General features: G+C 38.9%; 2 protein-coding genes across 3 annotated transcripts; both read right to left on the bottom strand.

Annotated features, from left to right (window-relative positions):
• Positions 1–437: 437 nt before the first annotated feature.
• Positions 438–11,404, bottom strand: Srebp (Sterol regulatory element binding protein). The gene is made up of 16 exons (XM_064036555.1): positions 11,206–11,404; positions 10,513–11,118; positions 10,124–10,401; positions 9,643–9,873; positions 9,069–9,267; positions 8,635–8,822; positions 7,964–8,151; positions 7,130–7,366; positions 6,276–6,471; positions 4,651–4,786; positions 4,004–4,154; positions 3,432–3,531; positions 3,077–3,154; positions 1,712–1,891; positions 1,108–1,243; positions 438–753 (listed from the first exon to the last, which is right to left on the bottom strand). The coding sequence occupies exons 1-16, from the start codon at positions 11,282–11,284 to the stop codon at positions 536–538; spliced, it is 3,201 nt and encodes a 1,066-aa protein (XP_063892625.1). The 5' UTR covers positions 11,285–11,404; the 3' UTR covers positions 438–535.
• A 1,182-nt stretch (positions 11,405–12,586) lies between these two features.
• On the bottom strand, positions 12,587–17,135 carry LOC110372381 (broad-complex core protein isoforms 1/2/3/4/5). 2 transcript variants are annotated; one of them, XM_021329021.3, is made up of 2 exons: positions 16,804–17,135; positions 12,587–15,876 (listed from the first exon to the last, which is right to left on the bottom strand). In XM_021329021.3, exon 2 carries the CDS (start codon positions 15,857–15,859, stop codon positions 14,363–14,365), a length of 1,497 nt encoding a protein of 498 aa, XP_021184696.2. In that variant the 5' UTR covers positions 15,860–15,876; positions 16,804–17,135; the 3' UTR covers positions 12,587–14,362. The 2 variants fall into 2 exon arrangements, with proteins under 2 accessions (XP_021184696.2, XP_021184694.2); XM_021329019.3 differs by lacking the exon at positions 16,804–17,135 and adding an exon at positions 16,276–16,735.
• Between the last annotated feature and the right edge of the window lie 1,113 nt (positions 17,136–18,248).

Raw genomic sequence — 18,248 nt, 5'->3', positions numbered from 1 at the left:
ATACGTACAAAAATATAGTTCCACAATTTTCCGTGGGACTTCTTTCGTCTTACGTATGTTGAGGTCGGCTTCCAGTGTTACCGGATGCAGCTGAGTACCAATGCTTACAAGGAGCGACTGCCTATTTGACCTCCACACCCCAGTTTCCCGGGTAACCCAATATCCTTCGGAAAGACTGGTGTCAGACTTACTGGCTTCTGACTACTTGCAACGACTGCCAAGGATGTTAACTGACAGCCGGGACCTACAGTTTAACGTGCCCTCCGAGTTATAGATAATTTTAGGTTTTCAGCCCACGAGTGTATCTACGCTATCCGTTCTGTGTGTATAGGTTTATTAGGTTATAAGCAACCGCGTGCATGGCACTCATTGATGTCGAATACATAGTCTATCATCTAGGTAAATTAGGTATGTACAAAAGAAACGAAGCACTTATAAAAAAAAGAATTCATTATAATTTAATACGATATCAATAAATTTGATTCATGCAACAAACAAGTATCAATACATTTGTTCTGTAGGCGGAACATTAGTGTTAAGGTGCAGAGGGCATGGTGCCGATGGACTTCATGAGGTGGTAGCAGTGCGGCAGGCGGGAGCGGTGGCCGATCTTCTGCAACGTGGCGGCGGCCTGTGCCAGCATGCCGGCGCGCTCGCCGGGCGCGGCGAGCACGGCGGGCGGCAGGTGCTTGCACGCCATGTACAGCGCCACGGCGCGCTCGCCCTCGCCGCCGCCGCCCTCCAGCGCGCGCTCTGACGAATATACACAAAATTACTTATTAATATACTTGCTTTTATTTTAACTTTATGCAACATAGTTAAATATGCTATAGGAAGGCATTCTCTCCCGCCAACCGTAAGGATGTGCATAGGTAATAGATACGCAATTAGGGCTACGAAAGCATCGTACATGCATATCGTTATTCTGATTCAGTAGCATAACACTTTTTTATATAACTGTTTAAGATTGAGGAATCATCATCCTCCTAGCCTTTTCCCAACTATGTTGCGGTCGGCTTCCAGTCCGGATTGAGAAACAACAAGATTGAGGAATGCTGTAGTAATATCCATCAAAGAAGAAAAGCTCAAAAAGATTTTCAGCCCTACCTTTGCCACAAATGATGGAGGAGCGATTGAGCCTCGGCCGCAGGCTGCCGTCCAACAGTTGCTGCGTGCGTCTGGGCGCTGCGCCCGCCATCATGCGGCACACCGCGGATTGCAGGAACACGCGGGAAGTCACCCACTGCAAATATATTAATAAAATATAAGTAAGTAATCATCGAAACCATTCCCCGTGAAAAGCTGTCAATACATAGGACCTCGAAATCCGAAATTGCTCTTATGGAAAAACATCATCTCTTGTATTCCATTTTTTTTTTTCATTCTGAAGTTTCTAATCTAAATAAAGCAAACTGCTTAAACCTAACATCAGTTAATACTAATCCTATGTTATACCCCTTCGCCCCAGCCCAGAAGGCAAGGAGAGAGCTTGGCTAAGAATGTATCTATTTCCAGTTGACTATTTGGGGTTGATTCCTATTTTCGACATAGTTATCACCTTCGTCTGACTAACCCTTTCCCAACTATGTTGAGGTCGGCTTCCAGCCTAACCAGATGCAGCTGAATTCCAGTGTGTTACATGGAGCGACTACATATATAACTCTTCAACCCGAAAAAAAAAGACATTAAAAAATAAGAAAAAAATACAAACCGGTAAATTCTGCGATATCCTCCTCAAAGAGTGGAGGTCTCGTTGGAAAGCGCGCAACTGTACGTGCGGCGCGGGTCCGCAAAATGTTTCCGCAGTCACGGCGCATGCGCGGTCCTCACTCGCCTCCCACACTCCCGCGCGGACTTCCAGTAGCCAATCGCAGCAGAGCACTTGCATAAGCTGCCGAAAATAATATTATATTTGTTTAATACATTGGAAAAAATAGATAAATAGATAAAGTAAGACATATAACGATTCGTTTAGTTTGGCATATAAATCGAGAAAATTATTATCATTCTTTCAAGCAGATAAATACGTTATCAAAAACATAAAATAGAGTTTATGAATAACAGCGATTCACACATTTCAGGTCAACATTTTCTAAGAGATAGATACATGTCGTCAAATAACTTCACAGTCCTGAAGTTAGCTACTACTGACTTAATATGAACAAAACACTACTGGGCATGCGACTTCAAAAGAACAAAGTTTTTTGCGAGAACTGTAATATTTCTTTGTGAGCACTAGTATTTAAAATAAAATAAGATGACAATAACTATTGCAATTAAAAAAATGAGTCAGCAAATACAATGCCTCGATTGTTAGGTACGCTATCAAAACAATGTGACATATTTTGAAAATGTATAGGACATGGGACAATAGCATTGTGCCAAGTTTTTTTTAATAACAACGTTAGAGTATTTAACAACATTCGATTAAGATTCTATATAACATCTAATACATAGATACATAGTACTTCATTCACTTACATGAAATTAAGGCAAAAGGAAGCACCATCGAAGGACCTTATATTTTCTGTATATAGGTACCTACAATTTATTTGGATATAAAAAATGCTTCAAATACTGATTGCACATTATATGAAACTTATTTTATAAGGACAATATTGGACCCACAGATAGGTTGCAAACATGCACAATATTCGATTACTTTCCAATATTTTCTATTACATTCAACTACAAAATTTTCATTTAAAAAATATAAGAATCAAACTTGCTACAATTTAACTTCTTTACCGACAATACGCATACAATAAAGCCAAAATACAGTCCATAGTACAACATCAAATCAAAAATATAAAAATAGCAATAAAAAAAAATAAAGAAAAAAAAATAAACCATGCAAGAAACAGCTCCGATGCGATGGATGCAACTAATGCGAGATTTGCCTTGTAGTAATATTGCACAACTCGTGTTACCAGTGCAATGCAACTACAATGCACTCCCGTAATAGTTATATCTTCAAGCTTCTTCTAGTAGCTAATCACATTCAAAAAACAACTGAAATAAGCAAATAATAAGGTATAAATTGTAATAAAATAATAATGATATATCTGATACGAACCAACATAAGTTGTGTAGGTTTACGGCAGCAGTAGTAGGCTAAAGAATCAGCTAATCTGGTTCCAGCAATGTCGCACACCTGTAATATTTGAATAACATTTTATATAAATCCAGAACTAAAAATCTGCATATTTTTTGGTAAGACAAATCTGTATTAGACCAATAATAAGTTCATTTAGTTAGGCCCTTTACAATTACAATAAAAAAACAGTTACATTATTATCACAAAGTAATTTTAAAAATTAACCACCACAAATAGCAGATACTATAGTCCTTTCTTAAATATTCACCAATAATTCACACACGAGACAGTTCGCAATGAGCAATAAACACTGTTTATAATAAGTAGCACACACCTTGAGTATGGTCTCTGCGGTCCTGTCGAACGAGCGCTCATCTCGGCACTGAGCGAGGCTCAATAGCCCGCGCCGGCTTTTGTATGCCATATGCAATGCCCTACGAATAATAGTACAATAGCTATATTTTCATCAGCTCATGTTTATGCTATGAAAGACAATAGTTATTAATACAACAACTATAAACTATACACTTTTGTTTTATAAACACCAGTGCGACTAGAATTTCTAAGTTTCGCTTGTATGAGAATCTTCTCATTGTTAATTAGACTGCTGTTGAATAATTATTTATTTTAATTAACATGTTATTGACCTGCATTTTACTACATGGGCTTATCACTTTGTGTATCGAAACACGTGTTGTAATTTGGTAATCGGTTTTAGTGATGTTCACAACAAAAAGTTACTAAAATTACTTTATTATAGCTGAATCGCAGGTAAGAACACAATTAGAATAAGAACAACATTTTGTGTTAATTACTTTGTATAGCATCTACCTAGCCATATTCCTAGCTCACAGTTCTAAAAAAAACCTTTATAATGTTCCTAAACGAACTTGATACTTTACATACCCAGGTAAAGGATCTTCACAGTTGGCGAGGGGTTCGGGCAACATGTTGAGTCGGTCACCGATTTCCACAGCTTTGCCCGTGTCGGCCAGCAACCAAGTAGCGGCCACACCCACTAGGTTTGCCCACCATTCCATTACAGGATCCCAGCAGCCTGAAGTCAGAATTGGGTATGTATTTTTTTCGTTCTATCTCAGTGGTTCTTAACCGGTGGTCCGCGGACCGCTGGTGGTCCCTGGAGGCATTACAAGTGGTCCGCGAAGCTCGGCTTCGCGACGTTGCTATAGGAGGTTTTCGCATGGACGTATATCGGGTGTGTCGTACCTAGTCCCCCCATTCATGAAAAAATCTATTTACTAAAATGATTATTTGAAAAATTGTTCGGTTAACCCTCAAATTTGGGAACTGCTAGACTGCTTTGATAAATCTGTCAGTATTAGATTAGAAGGCCAATTTATCGAGGAAGGTCACTTTAATCCCGCATGCGAAATAGTTCCCGTTTAGGAGGAAAAACTGCAAAAAATAGCTTGTAAATAATCAGGTTCAGCGATTTCTCCTTAAAGAAGAAATAATTCACGAGTCTACAAGTCCAAAATCTAACAAATAAGCTTTCTTATACTAAAAACTTCTTGTTTTTAATATAAACTCACCAGTATGCTGAGGTGCATCGGTAGACACGTCATCAGTGATCAGTTTGATCAGCTCCAGCACATCGCGCGTGTTGCTTCGCTCGTCAGCACACAGCAGCATTTGCAGGCTCTTTTGTAGGAGCTCCAGATGGTAAGCCTACGACAGTTAATAAAAATTAGAATTCCCAAATTCTCCCGGTAACCTGTTACTGTAAGTAGCAGGATGTCAAATAAGGTATATAGGAAGTCCATTATTTATCATCCTCATCCTCCGAGCCTTTTTCCCAATCACGTTGGGGTCGGCTTCCAGTCTAACCGGATTCAGCTGAGTACCAGTGCTTTACAAGAAGCGACTGCCTATCTGACCTCGTCAACCCAGTTACCCGGGCATTATTTATAAGTCTAATAAAGGCACTATAGTTTTGATACAGCACTGCAAGTCTGGAGCACCGTAATTTTGTTGTACAGGCTTGCGATCGGTATCTTTTTGTTATATAAGATTAATGAGGATAGCTTTAGTAACAAAATTTTTAAAAAATCGAGGGAATCTGCATCTGCATGATTAACTTGCATTTTTTAAAATACCGTTGCTAGCTATACATTATCTTCTGAACTTTATTAAAGAAAGACTTATCCTGTTTCTTTTATACCTGCTTAACCATTTCTAAAGAAGTGTAGACATTAGTTTATAAAGTTAAAGTAATGTCTATAGTTAAAGTAACGGTCAAATTGGTTTTTTCAAGGCTAAAGAAACAGCAGCAAAATTCATAGAAAAATTGAATTTAACCGTTACTTTTACTTTAGACATTACTTTGACTTTTACTTTAGCTTTAACTTTTGATGAAGAAACTGGCTGTTAGCCGAATATTAACTAATACTATATATTTTGAGAATAATATGTAATATTCGGCTTCATTTACAAAAAGAATAAAACCTTCCGTGTGAACATTCCACAGCTCCCTTTCTAAGGATTATCTAATACCTTTATTATAGTTTATATTGTAGTCAAAAGATAAGCTATTATGTCATAATATTGATATGTGGAAGCTAAACTATGTTCACCACCTGATTACACCTGAGTCATCAGTGTAACAATCAGATTGTTTTAATTCATTTGGTCCTACCAGCTGCTAGTGACGTCACATTCATAACAAATAAATTGTTCTATAGTATAACAGTGCTAGTCTAGTACACGAACGACTTCCGAACAACACGTCTTAGTCGCCGAATATCGGGAGGCAGTCAAAAGTTGAACCTCTTGTAAAAAAAAAAAAACTTTCACATCTAATAATGTTTATGAAATAAATAGTATAATATAATAATAAAAGTAGTGATGTTTTTAGTGCTCAATTGGCCAACGATCTAATTCAGGTAAGACTGTGGGTGCTCTGAAGGTACCTATGGTTTGGTAGCAAATTACAGACTGCTAATTCCGACTGCACCTGTCGCAGTTGTACAATATGTTTGTACGTATTTACATGAAAACGGTTTGGTGCGGTCAACAATTGCAGTCGGCAGCTTGCTTCCAAAACCTACTTTTATTTCTCAAAAACATAGAACCGCATAACAACCAAAAGTTGGCCTTTCTTACGCATTATTCGAAAACCAATTTATTATTACTTGATTTAAATGAAACTACGACTCACCCTCATAGCATAAGCCAATGGATCCGCAGGGTCAGGCAGCCTGCAGAACAGCGCAGCAGTAGCAGGGTTACGTTCGTAGGTCCAGCGTCGCGTGCGCAAGAACCGCATGCCTCGGGGGCTGCCCACCCAGCGCAGACGTACCGGCCACTCCGAGAGGGAGTCGGCACATGACACGCGGCACAGGCTCAGGTAATAACTGGGGAAAGATTAGCACTGTTATGTTAATGTGTTACAGGCATTCCCAATGTTCTATTTATATGTTATTTTGCTTAATAGAGAAAGAATTCCGACACAAACTCCATAAAAACAATGACAAATTCCTATCCCTATTAAGAAAAAATCGCTCGATCCTTCTCCATGTGAAAGAAGGCCTGTGTGAGTGGGACGATAAAAAGACTGTAACTTAGTAAGAAAAACAACAGACAGAATATTGTGAACGGCCGTTAGAGATTATATCCATCTAGTTTTGATAAGTAACTATTGTTGTTTGCTAATGTAATTTATTTGAAGTACTTATATAGTTATTAATTCACGCTAATATAATAAATGAAGAGAAAAACGGGAGAAATGTAGGCATGTGGATAGAGTTGAAAAATGTTGAGCGCTTAGATTCTAATAGTCTGATGCCTACTTCCAACAATTTTAACATTTCGTATGCGGTAAGTGGAAAGTGATAAAGGGTGGGGGCATTTTGGGGAATATCTTTTGTAAATATTGACGTACAAAAAGTGCGGTTTTGCAGTCTGTATAAATGATTTTGTGTTTGAGTGTATGTATTTGCACTTTCCAAAATAAATAAGTATTTTGCGCTCAGTAATTTTATTTTCCCTTAAGTCCCACATCCAAATACTTACGCACACAACCAATTGCCGAACTTGGGCATATAATCCTTGAAGACCAGTGCTGCAGTAACATAAGTATCAGCCAACAGATGTCTGTTGCCGGTCACTTCAGCTAAGTTGACGGCTTGTAGCGCTAGAAGAACTCGTTCGCTGCGGCCGCTGTGGCTTGATAGTATCTCTAACTGTGCGAGACGATGGGAGACGGTTGATACTTCAGCCGCCCAATGTTGAGTAGCTCGGCGTGATGGACTGTGGAAATAAATATTTGATTTATATAGGTATTATATAGTCGAAGAGCTGTGCTTATCTGATCTTGGCTGCTAGAGCATTCCCTATAGTCGAATTTACTAACAAACAGGAGTGCGCAGGGCAAGGCGTCGAATAGCAAACTTTGGAAGGAAGAGTTAAATGACGGGAATTTTACATCAGATTTTTTGTGAATTAAACTAGTAGTAGGAAGTAAGTTGCAACTACGGGAGATTCCTAACTTATCGCATTGTAATAAGATCTAACAAGAAGATAACTCGACTATGGTTTACTAATTTGGTATCACTTGTTTAGACACGAAATTAACTAGGTAACATTAACAAAAATATAAATATTCAAAAAAATAATAAAACTAAGTTGTTTTATTTACTGTTTTTTATTTGCTCCAATGCTTAGTATAAATAAATGAACTTAATTCATTCATTGGTCTTCATTTATCTGTTTCATTTCCTATGTATACCTATTTATTAGGTATTCTAGACTCTAGACGCATTAAAACACTCATACTATTGTTCATGTTAAATATCGAAACCTTTGTAACGTATAGCATTGTAAACAAAAAACAGTTTATATCCCAACCTGTCACTCCACAAATCACCAGCTCTCCTCGCGAGGAAGGCACCGAAGGGCAGTCGTTGTAACATCTGACGTAATACAGCGGCGATGAGAGCGGAGTACTTCGCGTGTCCCTGCCCGCCCGCCTGAACACTATTGCCTGACACCGCCAGACTCCGGTGAAGTTCCAACCGAGCGTTTTCTAAGTCACCCTGGGAAGTATAATGTTGGAGTTAAGGTGGTGATCTAAAGTAAGTATGCAAATAGTAAGGGAGTCTGCGGTAGTCTACTATGAACTGATATTCCGACCACAGATTTTATCGAAAACTAAACTAAGTTTGCATTGCAATAAAAGTAATTCTAATCATATTCTTATAACAAAAATTACCTTTCTAACTACATTCTTTTTGGAACGCAAATTAACTTTGAAATAAATAGGCAGGCGTGGTTATGTGCTTATGCCGACTATGTAACCTGTTCTGTTTCTGTGTGAGCTGAGGCTAAACTCTCAGGACATAAATTGTAAGGCTACCGATTAGATGACTTGGTTTGGTGAATGGAACAATATTTGTAAGAAGGAAGAATACTAACAGTTTCTTATGGTAGATAGAACACATCATATCAAACCCAAATAATCTCTTAGACCTCAATATGAATAAAAAAACTTTTAAGAAGAATTAAAATTATATTCTCACCTTTTTTATAAAATTGTCCGCTTGTCGTTTATGTTTGTAAAAAAGTCCAGCTTCTTTCGATTGTGATTTCGGTACGGAGTCGCCATACACCAGTAACTTGATCAGACATCCTCCCAATACAAGGAAATTTATCATGTATATGAAGAAAGTACTGAATAGCCAAGTTCCCCATGACATTCCCGTCGAACCTAGAATTTACAAACAATTATTTATAAGAAAGGTAGAATAGAAGAATGGCGTAAATAAGAGAAAAGCCTATTATATTTATAATGCACATAGCTATGTAAGGCAAATAAAAACAGATACTATTATAGACATATAGATATTATTACCCATTAAAGGGTACTTAATATAGTGGTAGGAATTGATTTAACCCTTCTAGGACTGGGTTGTTGCTTTTGGCCTATTTAACTGTTAGATAAAATGGTACTTACTAAAGTCATCATCAGCCAATATTTTTCTTTGATCAACCCTTGCAGAGAAATCAGTGACAGAAGACTCCAACATGAAGTTACCAAAGAATGAACTGAAGGGGTTGAAAGCTATCAGACCAACCATGAAGGCACACAAGGCTAGCCGAGAATGGTCACCCATTCCCATAACTATCTTCGAATTAGAGTACTTATCTTCAACCTGGAAACAATTTAACAATAGATTTGTCATGTTATCAGAATTTAAAATTCTGGAATGATTTTAAATTTTATAAGTTTTTTGTTTCTTACAAACAGAAATTATTCGAAATTATTGCCACTAACCAATTTGAAAAGTTATTTCACTGTTATACTATTCTCGATTAAACCATATAACTATTAGGCTATATTATATTCCATTATGGCATTATGTGAGTATTACCCATGGGATATGAGTAAACCACTGGAAAAATGCTACATAAAGTAGCAAATAATCAATCAGAGTTTCTGGTACACATTTTCTAGTACATGATTATTTTTTTAAACAAACATCCCATAAAGGAAGATTTTCTCAATTTCTATATTTTATATAAGTTACCTTATACTCAGGCGAAGAAGGCGAGTCACTGTCAAACCCGTGTGGTGAACTGGACGGTGATGAGATGTCGCTGTGTGGAGGAGTGTACGTAACGTCAAACTGTGGCTCTTTCACTCCAGACTTCTGGAACGCCAGCTTTAGAGCCATGTTCTCTTGTTTTAAGCGAGTATTCTGATTCTGCAGGTACTTTATGTATTCTATTGTTTTCCTTAATATAGCTGATTTGTTCAACTGGAAATTTAAATAGAGAGAAATTAAATCATATCCAATTAGAATGAGTTCTTTTGATCTTATCTTTAAACTTATTGTTATCCTATAAGAATTGAGTATTGGAAAAAAGTTTGATAGTAACTTGACATACTTATAAGAAAAGTAATTATATCACATGATAGTACCATTACATATGGCAAATAAGAATTGCATCATGTCACAAACAAAGATGATGCAATACCATAGAGTAACAGAAAAAGGTAATACAAACTTTTGCCTCTTCTCCGACCAGCATATTCTTGAGTTCCACTATTCTATCATTAATACTAGTTCTGTAACGTCTTTCGATAGCATTGTGCGCACTGCGTTTCACTTCCTTAACTTTAGGTACGCCCATGTTGGGTGCCTGACTTAAAGTTATCTTTTCACCGTCAAGAACTACCGGTATGCCTGTTAAGAGAGTTGGTCCATTGTTGCTGGTGAAGAATGTATGTATGGGCCGGTTCTCTGTACCTGTCTTAGTGTTTGTGATGATACCTTGCTGTGTTCCTGGAAATATTAGATAAAAATTAACATAAGCCTTACAGAAAGGATGTCCTATGAAAAAGCTATAAACAAGATTCTAAGAATTCCAGTATGAATCATATTTTTAGCCCTTACCTTGTACAGGAGGACTGGTGTACATAAAAGTCTGAGTCTCTGGATTTATGATATTTGACTGTAACACAACTGGAGAAAAGTTTGCATCAGATGTTTTTAAAAGTAATGGTGTTACTCCTTTGGCATTGTTTTGTATCAGCAAAGGCTGGCTTGTAGGCTTTCCTTTTGCTTGCTGGTTTACATTCATTTGTGTATTTAAATCCATCTGTTGCACATTAGGTGCCAAATTTACATAGACTGGACTCTGGACAACCTGTTGCACAATCATGGGGGCCTGTGCGGGCATTCTCTTGCGGCCATGCTGCGTGACATCTGGCAGTGGCGCGCCATCGTTTAGCGGCAAATTATAACTCTCTTCTCTGGCGTACACTCCTTGGACAGGGCTACCTTTAGCCTGAGGAGGGCTTACAGGCTGTGTCTTTGCTCTGTGGGTATACTGTGACACCATTGGGTTCCCCGTAGGGTTGTAGCATGGCGACACTTGAGGCTGTGTTGCTACCTCGGATTTAACTTTAGTATCAACACTGAGTAGAGGCAAATCATCCACGCGAGCTAGTTCATCTTCAAGTGTTTTCATAAAATCTCCATCACAACCACTCAGAAAGTCTGAAAAGGTTAAATAATTACTTCTATTACTCATAACTTTACGACGTAAGAGTTATCTTTCTAACCAACAACAAACAAGTCACTTACCTTCGATTTCTGCGATATCGTGACCGTTGAATACATCCGAATTTATGAATAGATCATCCTGCTCCATTTTAAAATCCATCTTTGATTGATTATATTAGAAAATATTTATTTCCACATTGAAAATACACTTGTTTACGTTTTTTGGCATTTGATATCTATTAGTCATTTGACATTTGTCTGATGATTCTGTTCAACCAATCAAAATAGAGAAAATAGGTGGTGCGATATGACGTCATACATTCTCGTTCGGAAATATCATTGGAAAAATATATCTTAAAAAAAACAATCAGTTCTTACCTTTTTTTTTATTAAAAATCGATTGAAAAACAAAACTCTGCTCAAGATACTAGGCAACGCGAGAAACTGCTCTACAAGCCCACCTACCATACATAGTCATAGTCATATGCCGGTAATTTACAAAAGATGGCGCTTTCTACACAATTGTATTATTATAACAAACAGAGGCTTAAATGTTTTTTTAATGAAATTAGTTTCGAGCTTGTGGTTTAATTAATACCCAAAAAGAATAGATAATTTGCTGGGTTTCGCCACAGCAAAAGCAATTTAGATAGTATGTACGGGACAATTAACTTATATTTGAATGATTAATATAGGCCTAAAATCTATATAAAACTGTGTTCTTCATAACAAAGTAGATTATTTCTTCACTCACATAATTTAAATTCAAATAAATAATGAAAATTTTTCTCAATAATTTTATACGCACGCCAATTAGAACACGCCATCTGCTGTCAAAATTTGGCACCTGTACAAAGCGCAGATGTAGCGCGTAGCACTCTCGTAGCCGTAGTTGCAGCGTAGTCATCGACTACAAACCTCACCATAGCAGTCACTGGATGGCGATGTTGATGGTGTGCATCAAAATGAACAAATCATTTTCCAATAAGATATATTATTATAATAGGTATATTTTCAATTAATTCAAGCTATTATTATGACAGAACAAAAACTTTTTTCTTCATAGATATTGCATGTTTTTTTTTGTCTTTTTATTTAGGATCCGCTATGTCACTGTGTTCAATGTAGTTAGCAGATAAATTATTCGGGGTATCATTACGGCTAATTAGCTGTTGCTATTCCAGTGCTGTACAGATTTTCTGCATTTTTTTAATCACGCAGCCTACTTACTCTACTGCCAAAACCTCAGGTTTCCACAAGGTACTGTCGTACTGCTACGCTTTATATTATTATCATGATGGTCAAATAATTGGTCATGATGTATTCTTTTATTTAAAAACGGCATTTTGATTATTTTATTTCAAGAGTTCCTATTTACTGGTGCTTTCAGTTAGAGTTTCAGCACTGTTTTCAAGGATTCATTTGAGGTTTTGTGAAAGGAAAAATGAAATCATGATTGATATTAAACGTTTAATTTATATTTATAACATTATATTATCTGTAAATATAGAGTTCTTACTATAATAATATGTAGTTACGAGATAAACAAACTCGATCTAATATAACTTAAATGTATACATACAGTACAACTACATATTAAAGTACATACGTTATTTTCAAATTCCAACTTACTTGATGAACTATAGTGCGATAACATCATACTTAATAACATATATTTATAGGCACAAAAGTGGATATATAATAATTACATTATAACATTTGATTTAACAAAAATGTGAGGTATTTAATTGTTACGGCGGGCACCTGTAGGCACCAGGTCTTCAGGGTGCTTCGCCAATGATCAACCACAAAACACAAGAGTGCATATAAGGTACCTACTACTGGAATGTCCTAACATAGATAATGTTTTAATTACAACAAACAAAGGCACAAAATAGTGAAACCTACTAAAGTGTAGCTTTTTACACACACCATTCGTGATTAAATTAATTAATTACACATTGCGTTCGCAAAATTAATGTAGACACATTCGTAGATATCTATGGCATTTTCAAACTAGACTAAAATAACAAATCAGTCTTCCAAGCAATTACCAAATAATAAGTAATGTATTTATTAACTTAAGAGTAATATAAAATTATATGTTTTCTTAGGACTTTATTATACATAAGTATTTAAGAAATCAAGTTAGTAGATGTGATAATAACATGAGCGGGAATTAATGAGAAGTGAAAATGTGCAATTTTTACATTTAGAGTTTTCTTATTAGAAAAAGAGTTTACACTTCGAGCGAAACACACGTTGTTACACTCATAGATCAAATATGAAAAAATAAACTAGACATTTTACGTATAACAGCGCATCACGACGATTTTTACTAGTTTACCACAAACCTAATAATAACATTGAGCATTCTTAACTAGGTGTTGATGAAATCTCTTAACTCTAATATGAACCACCGTGCTTGTGCAAAACACTTTATATTGAGGATATGGTGAGCACACCTACATAATTAACAACGAACATTTATGGCAATCGACGAACAAATTAATAAATTAATCTAACCCGTAACGTAAGGAAACAACATAGAATAGATCGGTACGAAGATACGTCGCTATCCGCGGTGACATGAGCGTCGCACACAAGGTTCTCTTCAACATGCATCGTTACGAATAAATTAAGGATATGATAACTGTTTCACATGGATAGTATGGCATGGTGCGACGCGGTGGACTAGAGTAGCTGTAGCGAGCGTGAGGTAGTAGCGGCATTTCAGTCTATAAACATCACAGTCGCGGACAACAATTGCACAATAACTTGTCTGGGCGAACCCGCCCGAGGCGCGGCGGCGTGGCCGGCGCTGCCTGCTTGCCCTTCGGCCCTACAGAGTTACCAGTCCAACTAAGACAACATTATATGCTAGTTAAAGCTAACTTATTCTGCTATTCATTAACAAAGACGTAAATGTTATAAAACAAAAAAACTAAAGAAGAGAATAAACAAAAATAAAAATCACAATAAGGCGTTGTTCAGCATAAAACGGAAATTTTATTTCGTTTTCAGGCTTGAACGAACGCTTTGAAATAAATAGAGAAGAAGAGAGGTAGAAGAAAAGTGGCCGCGGGGCCCATTGCAATCGCCCGGCCGGAGCGCCCGGTCATCGGCGGCGTGCGCACGCGGCACTGCCTACCAGTTAGCCTACCAATAAGTGTCTTACTCCTAACTTTGTACGCCTAAGTCAGTCTTTTCGAATGTACATTCCACGATGTCGTATCGTTCAATCTCTTTCGCTACCACAATCTAAAGCGAAATTACGCGGCGGAACTATAACGCCATGTGGTTGATCTATGTCACGTCGACGAGGTACTGACAGGTCTTCGACGTGATCATCATCTTGCACGGGTGACCGCGGCGAATGTGGCGGCGATCGAGGTGGCGTACGGGGAGCCAAAGCAGCGTGTGCAGCCGCGGCTAATGCCATCGCGTGTAGAGCCTCTCGTCCACCGTCTCTAGTCGCTCCCTCTAATGCTTGCTGTAGGAATGACGGATCAATAAGGGGTGTAGATGGATTTCCATCTTCACCGTTGCCTCCAGTTCCACTCAAACCATATGGGAATGCAGCTCCGTTTGACTCTCTTTTGACCCCTCGACTCATTGGTCGGCTGGTCGTTATGCCGAGTTTCTTTACTTTATCATACAATGTACGTGAAGGAACGCCGTATTTACGCGATGCTTGTAGTGCGCTCATTCCATTACGCACACATTCGATAGCTGATAATATGTCGGATCTTGTGTATTGTTTGTATCGCTTCCATTCAGGTTTCTGTTGTGGTGGGACATATGGTGCTAATCCGGCTCTCACGTCTTGTTGGAAATTTGTAGGCGGGGGTGATGGATGGAAAGTGCGTTGGCTTTCATCTTCGAATGATCTTTCTGTGTATGGAGAATGGGCATCTTCTGATCGGTCGGACCTATTGTAATGGGGTGAAGAAGCTCTTGATGAAAGTCTACGTGGGCGGTAGTCGAAAGGACGATGCGGGCTAGCAGCGCGCTCCGATTCATGCGCAGACCCATTAGAATGCAGACGAGGTGGAGCGTGTTGGCTGACGGGGTGGCAAACGAGTGACATTGGTTGCGAAGAGTCCACAGGTGAGGTTTGGGCCAGGACGTTCCTTAAAATGGGAGTGTCTCTAGTAGCCAACATGCTGGATAGTTTCTTACGTTTCAGAGGGTTCATGTCAGCAGAGTCGTAGGCGGCGGAGAGTACGGGCGCGGCGGGTGGTGGTGGCCAGCGCGAGGGAGGCGCGGGTGCAGGCGGTGACACGCTGGAGGGCGCGGCGGGCACCACGCGCGGCGGGGACGCTGCCGGCGTGCGCTCCGTGCTGCCTGGCCGGCGCCGCAGCTCCGTCATGTCGAACAAACCTTTAACCTCTAACTGCTCTGCCACCTTCATGATATGTGGGATGTGAGCCTGTGTCACGTTCACCTCTCCCGTGTACATGTACTCAAGAAGGGCTCGCATCTCAAAATCCTTAACTCCAGGGAAAAGGATGCTGCAGTGGTCCATTGGGACATCAGCTAATATCGACTGAAAGTACGGCGAGTTAGCAGCAAGGACAACCCGGTGCGCCTTGAAAGTCACCTGGTCGTCGACCACTAATGTGCAGTCCACGTAGGTCTCTCCCTTTATCAAAGCCTCTAAAATCTCCACTAAGTTGGTTTTGTGGTGATTCCATTTCAAACAAAATGTTTGCGGGCCTTCGACGCTCCCCATCTTTCTCAGCTGTGATTCTGTAAGAGAAAGAAAAAAGCTATAGCATTTTGCACAAAATGAGATACTATTGTCATATGGGCGTAAATACGTACATAACTATAAAATCTCAAAAACCATCATCTAATGGTGGCCACGTTTAGTAGGTATTACGCGAAGGCAAATATTAATTTAAATGGACGAACTAAATGCAAAAAAAAAAACTAATAAAAATAATATAGAAAAATAATTAAAGTGAAATGAAATAATAAAAAAACAGGAATTCTTTCTTCAGCACAGTTTCAGAAATCTTTCATACAATCACAGCTAATAACAAAATCGCGCATTTAGCATTAAACACAAAACATAAAAAAATGCATTTGAATTGATGAAAACTTCCATAAACAATAGTAAAAAAATTATATCCGATATATAGGTACCTGGCAAAATTTCGTTATTAGTAGAGGCGGGATACATCGTAGAAAAATATTCCAAGTCACGCACTAGTCGGTCAAAAGCGATATGAATCCTTGCGACTTAGTTCGTGCAACCTGTACGCGATGCGCATCGCCCTGCGACCAGCACTGACTGACGACGTATGCCGGCCCAGCGCGACTGCCCGACTGCACCGCCCTTCCCCATTTACATATTACGCTCTATAGCCCTTCCATACTGCCAAATTGACTTTTTACCTTTTATTCGGCAGGTATTATCAAAGTTAGGGGACCGATGAAAGCAGTCACGCCGGAGTCCCTCCTGTTGTGTTTTCTATAAATTTTGCACCACACCGGCTCATGTATTTTCGTCTTTATTTTCCACAAGCTTATGCATAAAATGGTATGGCCAAATTATGGCGCTTATTTAATTCATACAAACCTTGAATATAAAACAGGTCCTGCGTTATCAGCCGGCTACGAAAGCGTAGCACCTCTACGAAAGTAAAATTATAAACAATAAATGAAACTTACCTCAAGGAAAGTTAATCCAGCGTCTGCACGTAAATGTGGTTGTTGTTGAGAATTTTGATATCAGGAAAACTCATAAGAAAATGTTCGCACACTTGCACTTAACAAAGTTCGTAGCACGGTCGGGGTTGTTTCGCGCGAGTGGAGAAGTGTCGGCTACGCCCTGCGTGTGGGGGCGGCGTGCTCTTGCGAGCGTCTGGCAGTGACTGTGTTGGTGGAAGGCGGCCGGTCGCGGCAAGCTTGTGTGCGCCTCCTCCCCGCGCCTCTTGTGTGCGCTTTTTACGCACGCAGCGCAGCGAGCCGGAGTGCAGTGCAATTGCGTGCGGGCGGAGGGCGCGGGGCGCGGGCCGGCGCGCCCGACGAATTGCAGCGCGCTGAGGAGGGCTCTCGCGCCTGTGTGCGTGAGTGCGCACGCGCATCTATACAGCAATTGTCGTAGTATGCATCGCGAGCGCTGCCGCTCGGCGTCAACACGATAAAATAAAGCCGAAATCAGCTTATAAAAAATTAATGCCGCGCCTCGCCGTGCCTTTGTATGTTAAAGTTTGAACTTCGCGGCTTGCCTTCGGAATCAGGAAAAGAACTTAATCAGTTTTCTTACAAACGGTTTTTTAAGATTGTCGATTGAAAGGACATGTTTCAATGTTGTTAAAAACATGTAGGTAACACAGCACCGATACAACAATTAAAACTCAATTTATTAGATAAAGTAAAATATAATGTAAAAATATACTTTTTTACACACACCTTACAATTGTATAGGTATATGAGTATGCAAACATTAAAATGAAGAACTTTCCTTATATGTACGTAAATTCAGCCACAAAGTTATATCGAGCAATGAATTCCGACGCGCAATGTTCAACATTTCGATACAAACATGACCGTCCTAAAAATTCCCAAAAGTGAGTGAACAACGCCACCAATCGGGGTCATTGACACATTGCTCGCGTAGGGAACGCCAAAATAGCGCGAAATGCACTCAAAAATAGACCAAGCTGTGTGTGCAATATTTTTTGTTAAGCGATGCATGCGTGCCTGTCTTCCGCCAAACTTTGGGGGAGCATCTTCGTTTACGTCATTCTTACTTTTATAAGATACATCTGAACATTTCTTAAAAAGAATAATCTTTGTAGGTGATAATTGTGGTTTAATTTCATGACCCATGTCATTAATTAGTATTCATTATTGATTAGGTTTCAAACATATTATCTCTCTCCTTCATACCAAATGTCATGCGTTAACTTAGGATTGTGTGATGGCACCAGAGAGTCTAAGTACATATTCCCCAAAAAATATACAGGTAATTTTATATTTAACTTTAATGACATACTTTAGGTGTTGATCTTAAACTAAAACGTTAAACACATAAGTAACACGATAAAAGTACTTACGAAATTTCCTCTCCTAAAACTCCTGCGAATTCAGCTAGACAATATAATGTAGAC

The sequence above is a fragment of the Helicoverpa armigera genome, chromosome 10 (assembly GCF_030705265.1).
Source record: "Helicoverpa armigera isolate CAAS_96S chromosome 10, ASM3070526v1, whole genome shotgun sequence".
Lineage (NCBI taxonomy): Eukaryota > Metazoa > Arthropoda > Insecta > Lepidoptera > Noctuidae > Helicoverpa > Helicoverpa armigera.
This window is presented reverse-complemented; position numbering and strand designations above follow the sequence as displayed.

Excerpts from the sequence above, each read along its gene's own strand:
- Srebp (XM_064036555.1), bottom strand. The coding sequence starts at position 11,284 with ATGGATTTTAAAATGGAGCAGGATGATCTATTCATAAATTCGGATGTA. Across the intron at positions 9,268-9,642 it reads CTTCTTCGCCTGAGTATAAG|GTTGAAGATAAGTACTCTAA; the intron begins GTAACTTATATA and ends AATTGTTTCCAG. Across the intron at positions 8,152-8,634 it reads CGGACAATTTTATAAAAAAG|GGTGACTTAGAAAACGCTCG; the intron begins GTGAGAATATAA and ends TATACTTCCCAG.
- LOC110372381 (XM_021329019.3), bottom strand. The coding sequence starts at position 16,312 with ATGTATCCCGCCTCTACTAATAACGAAATTTTGCCAG. Across the intron at positions 15,877-16,275 it reads TAATAACGAAATTTTGCCAG|AATCACAGCTGAGAAAGATG; the intron begins GTACCTATATAT and ends TTTCTCTTACAG.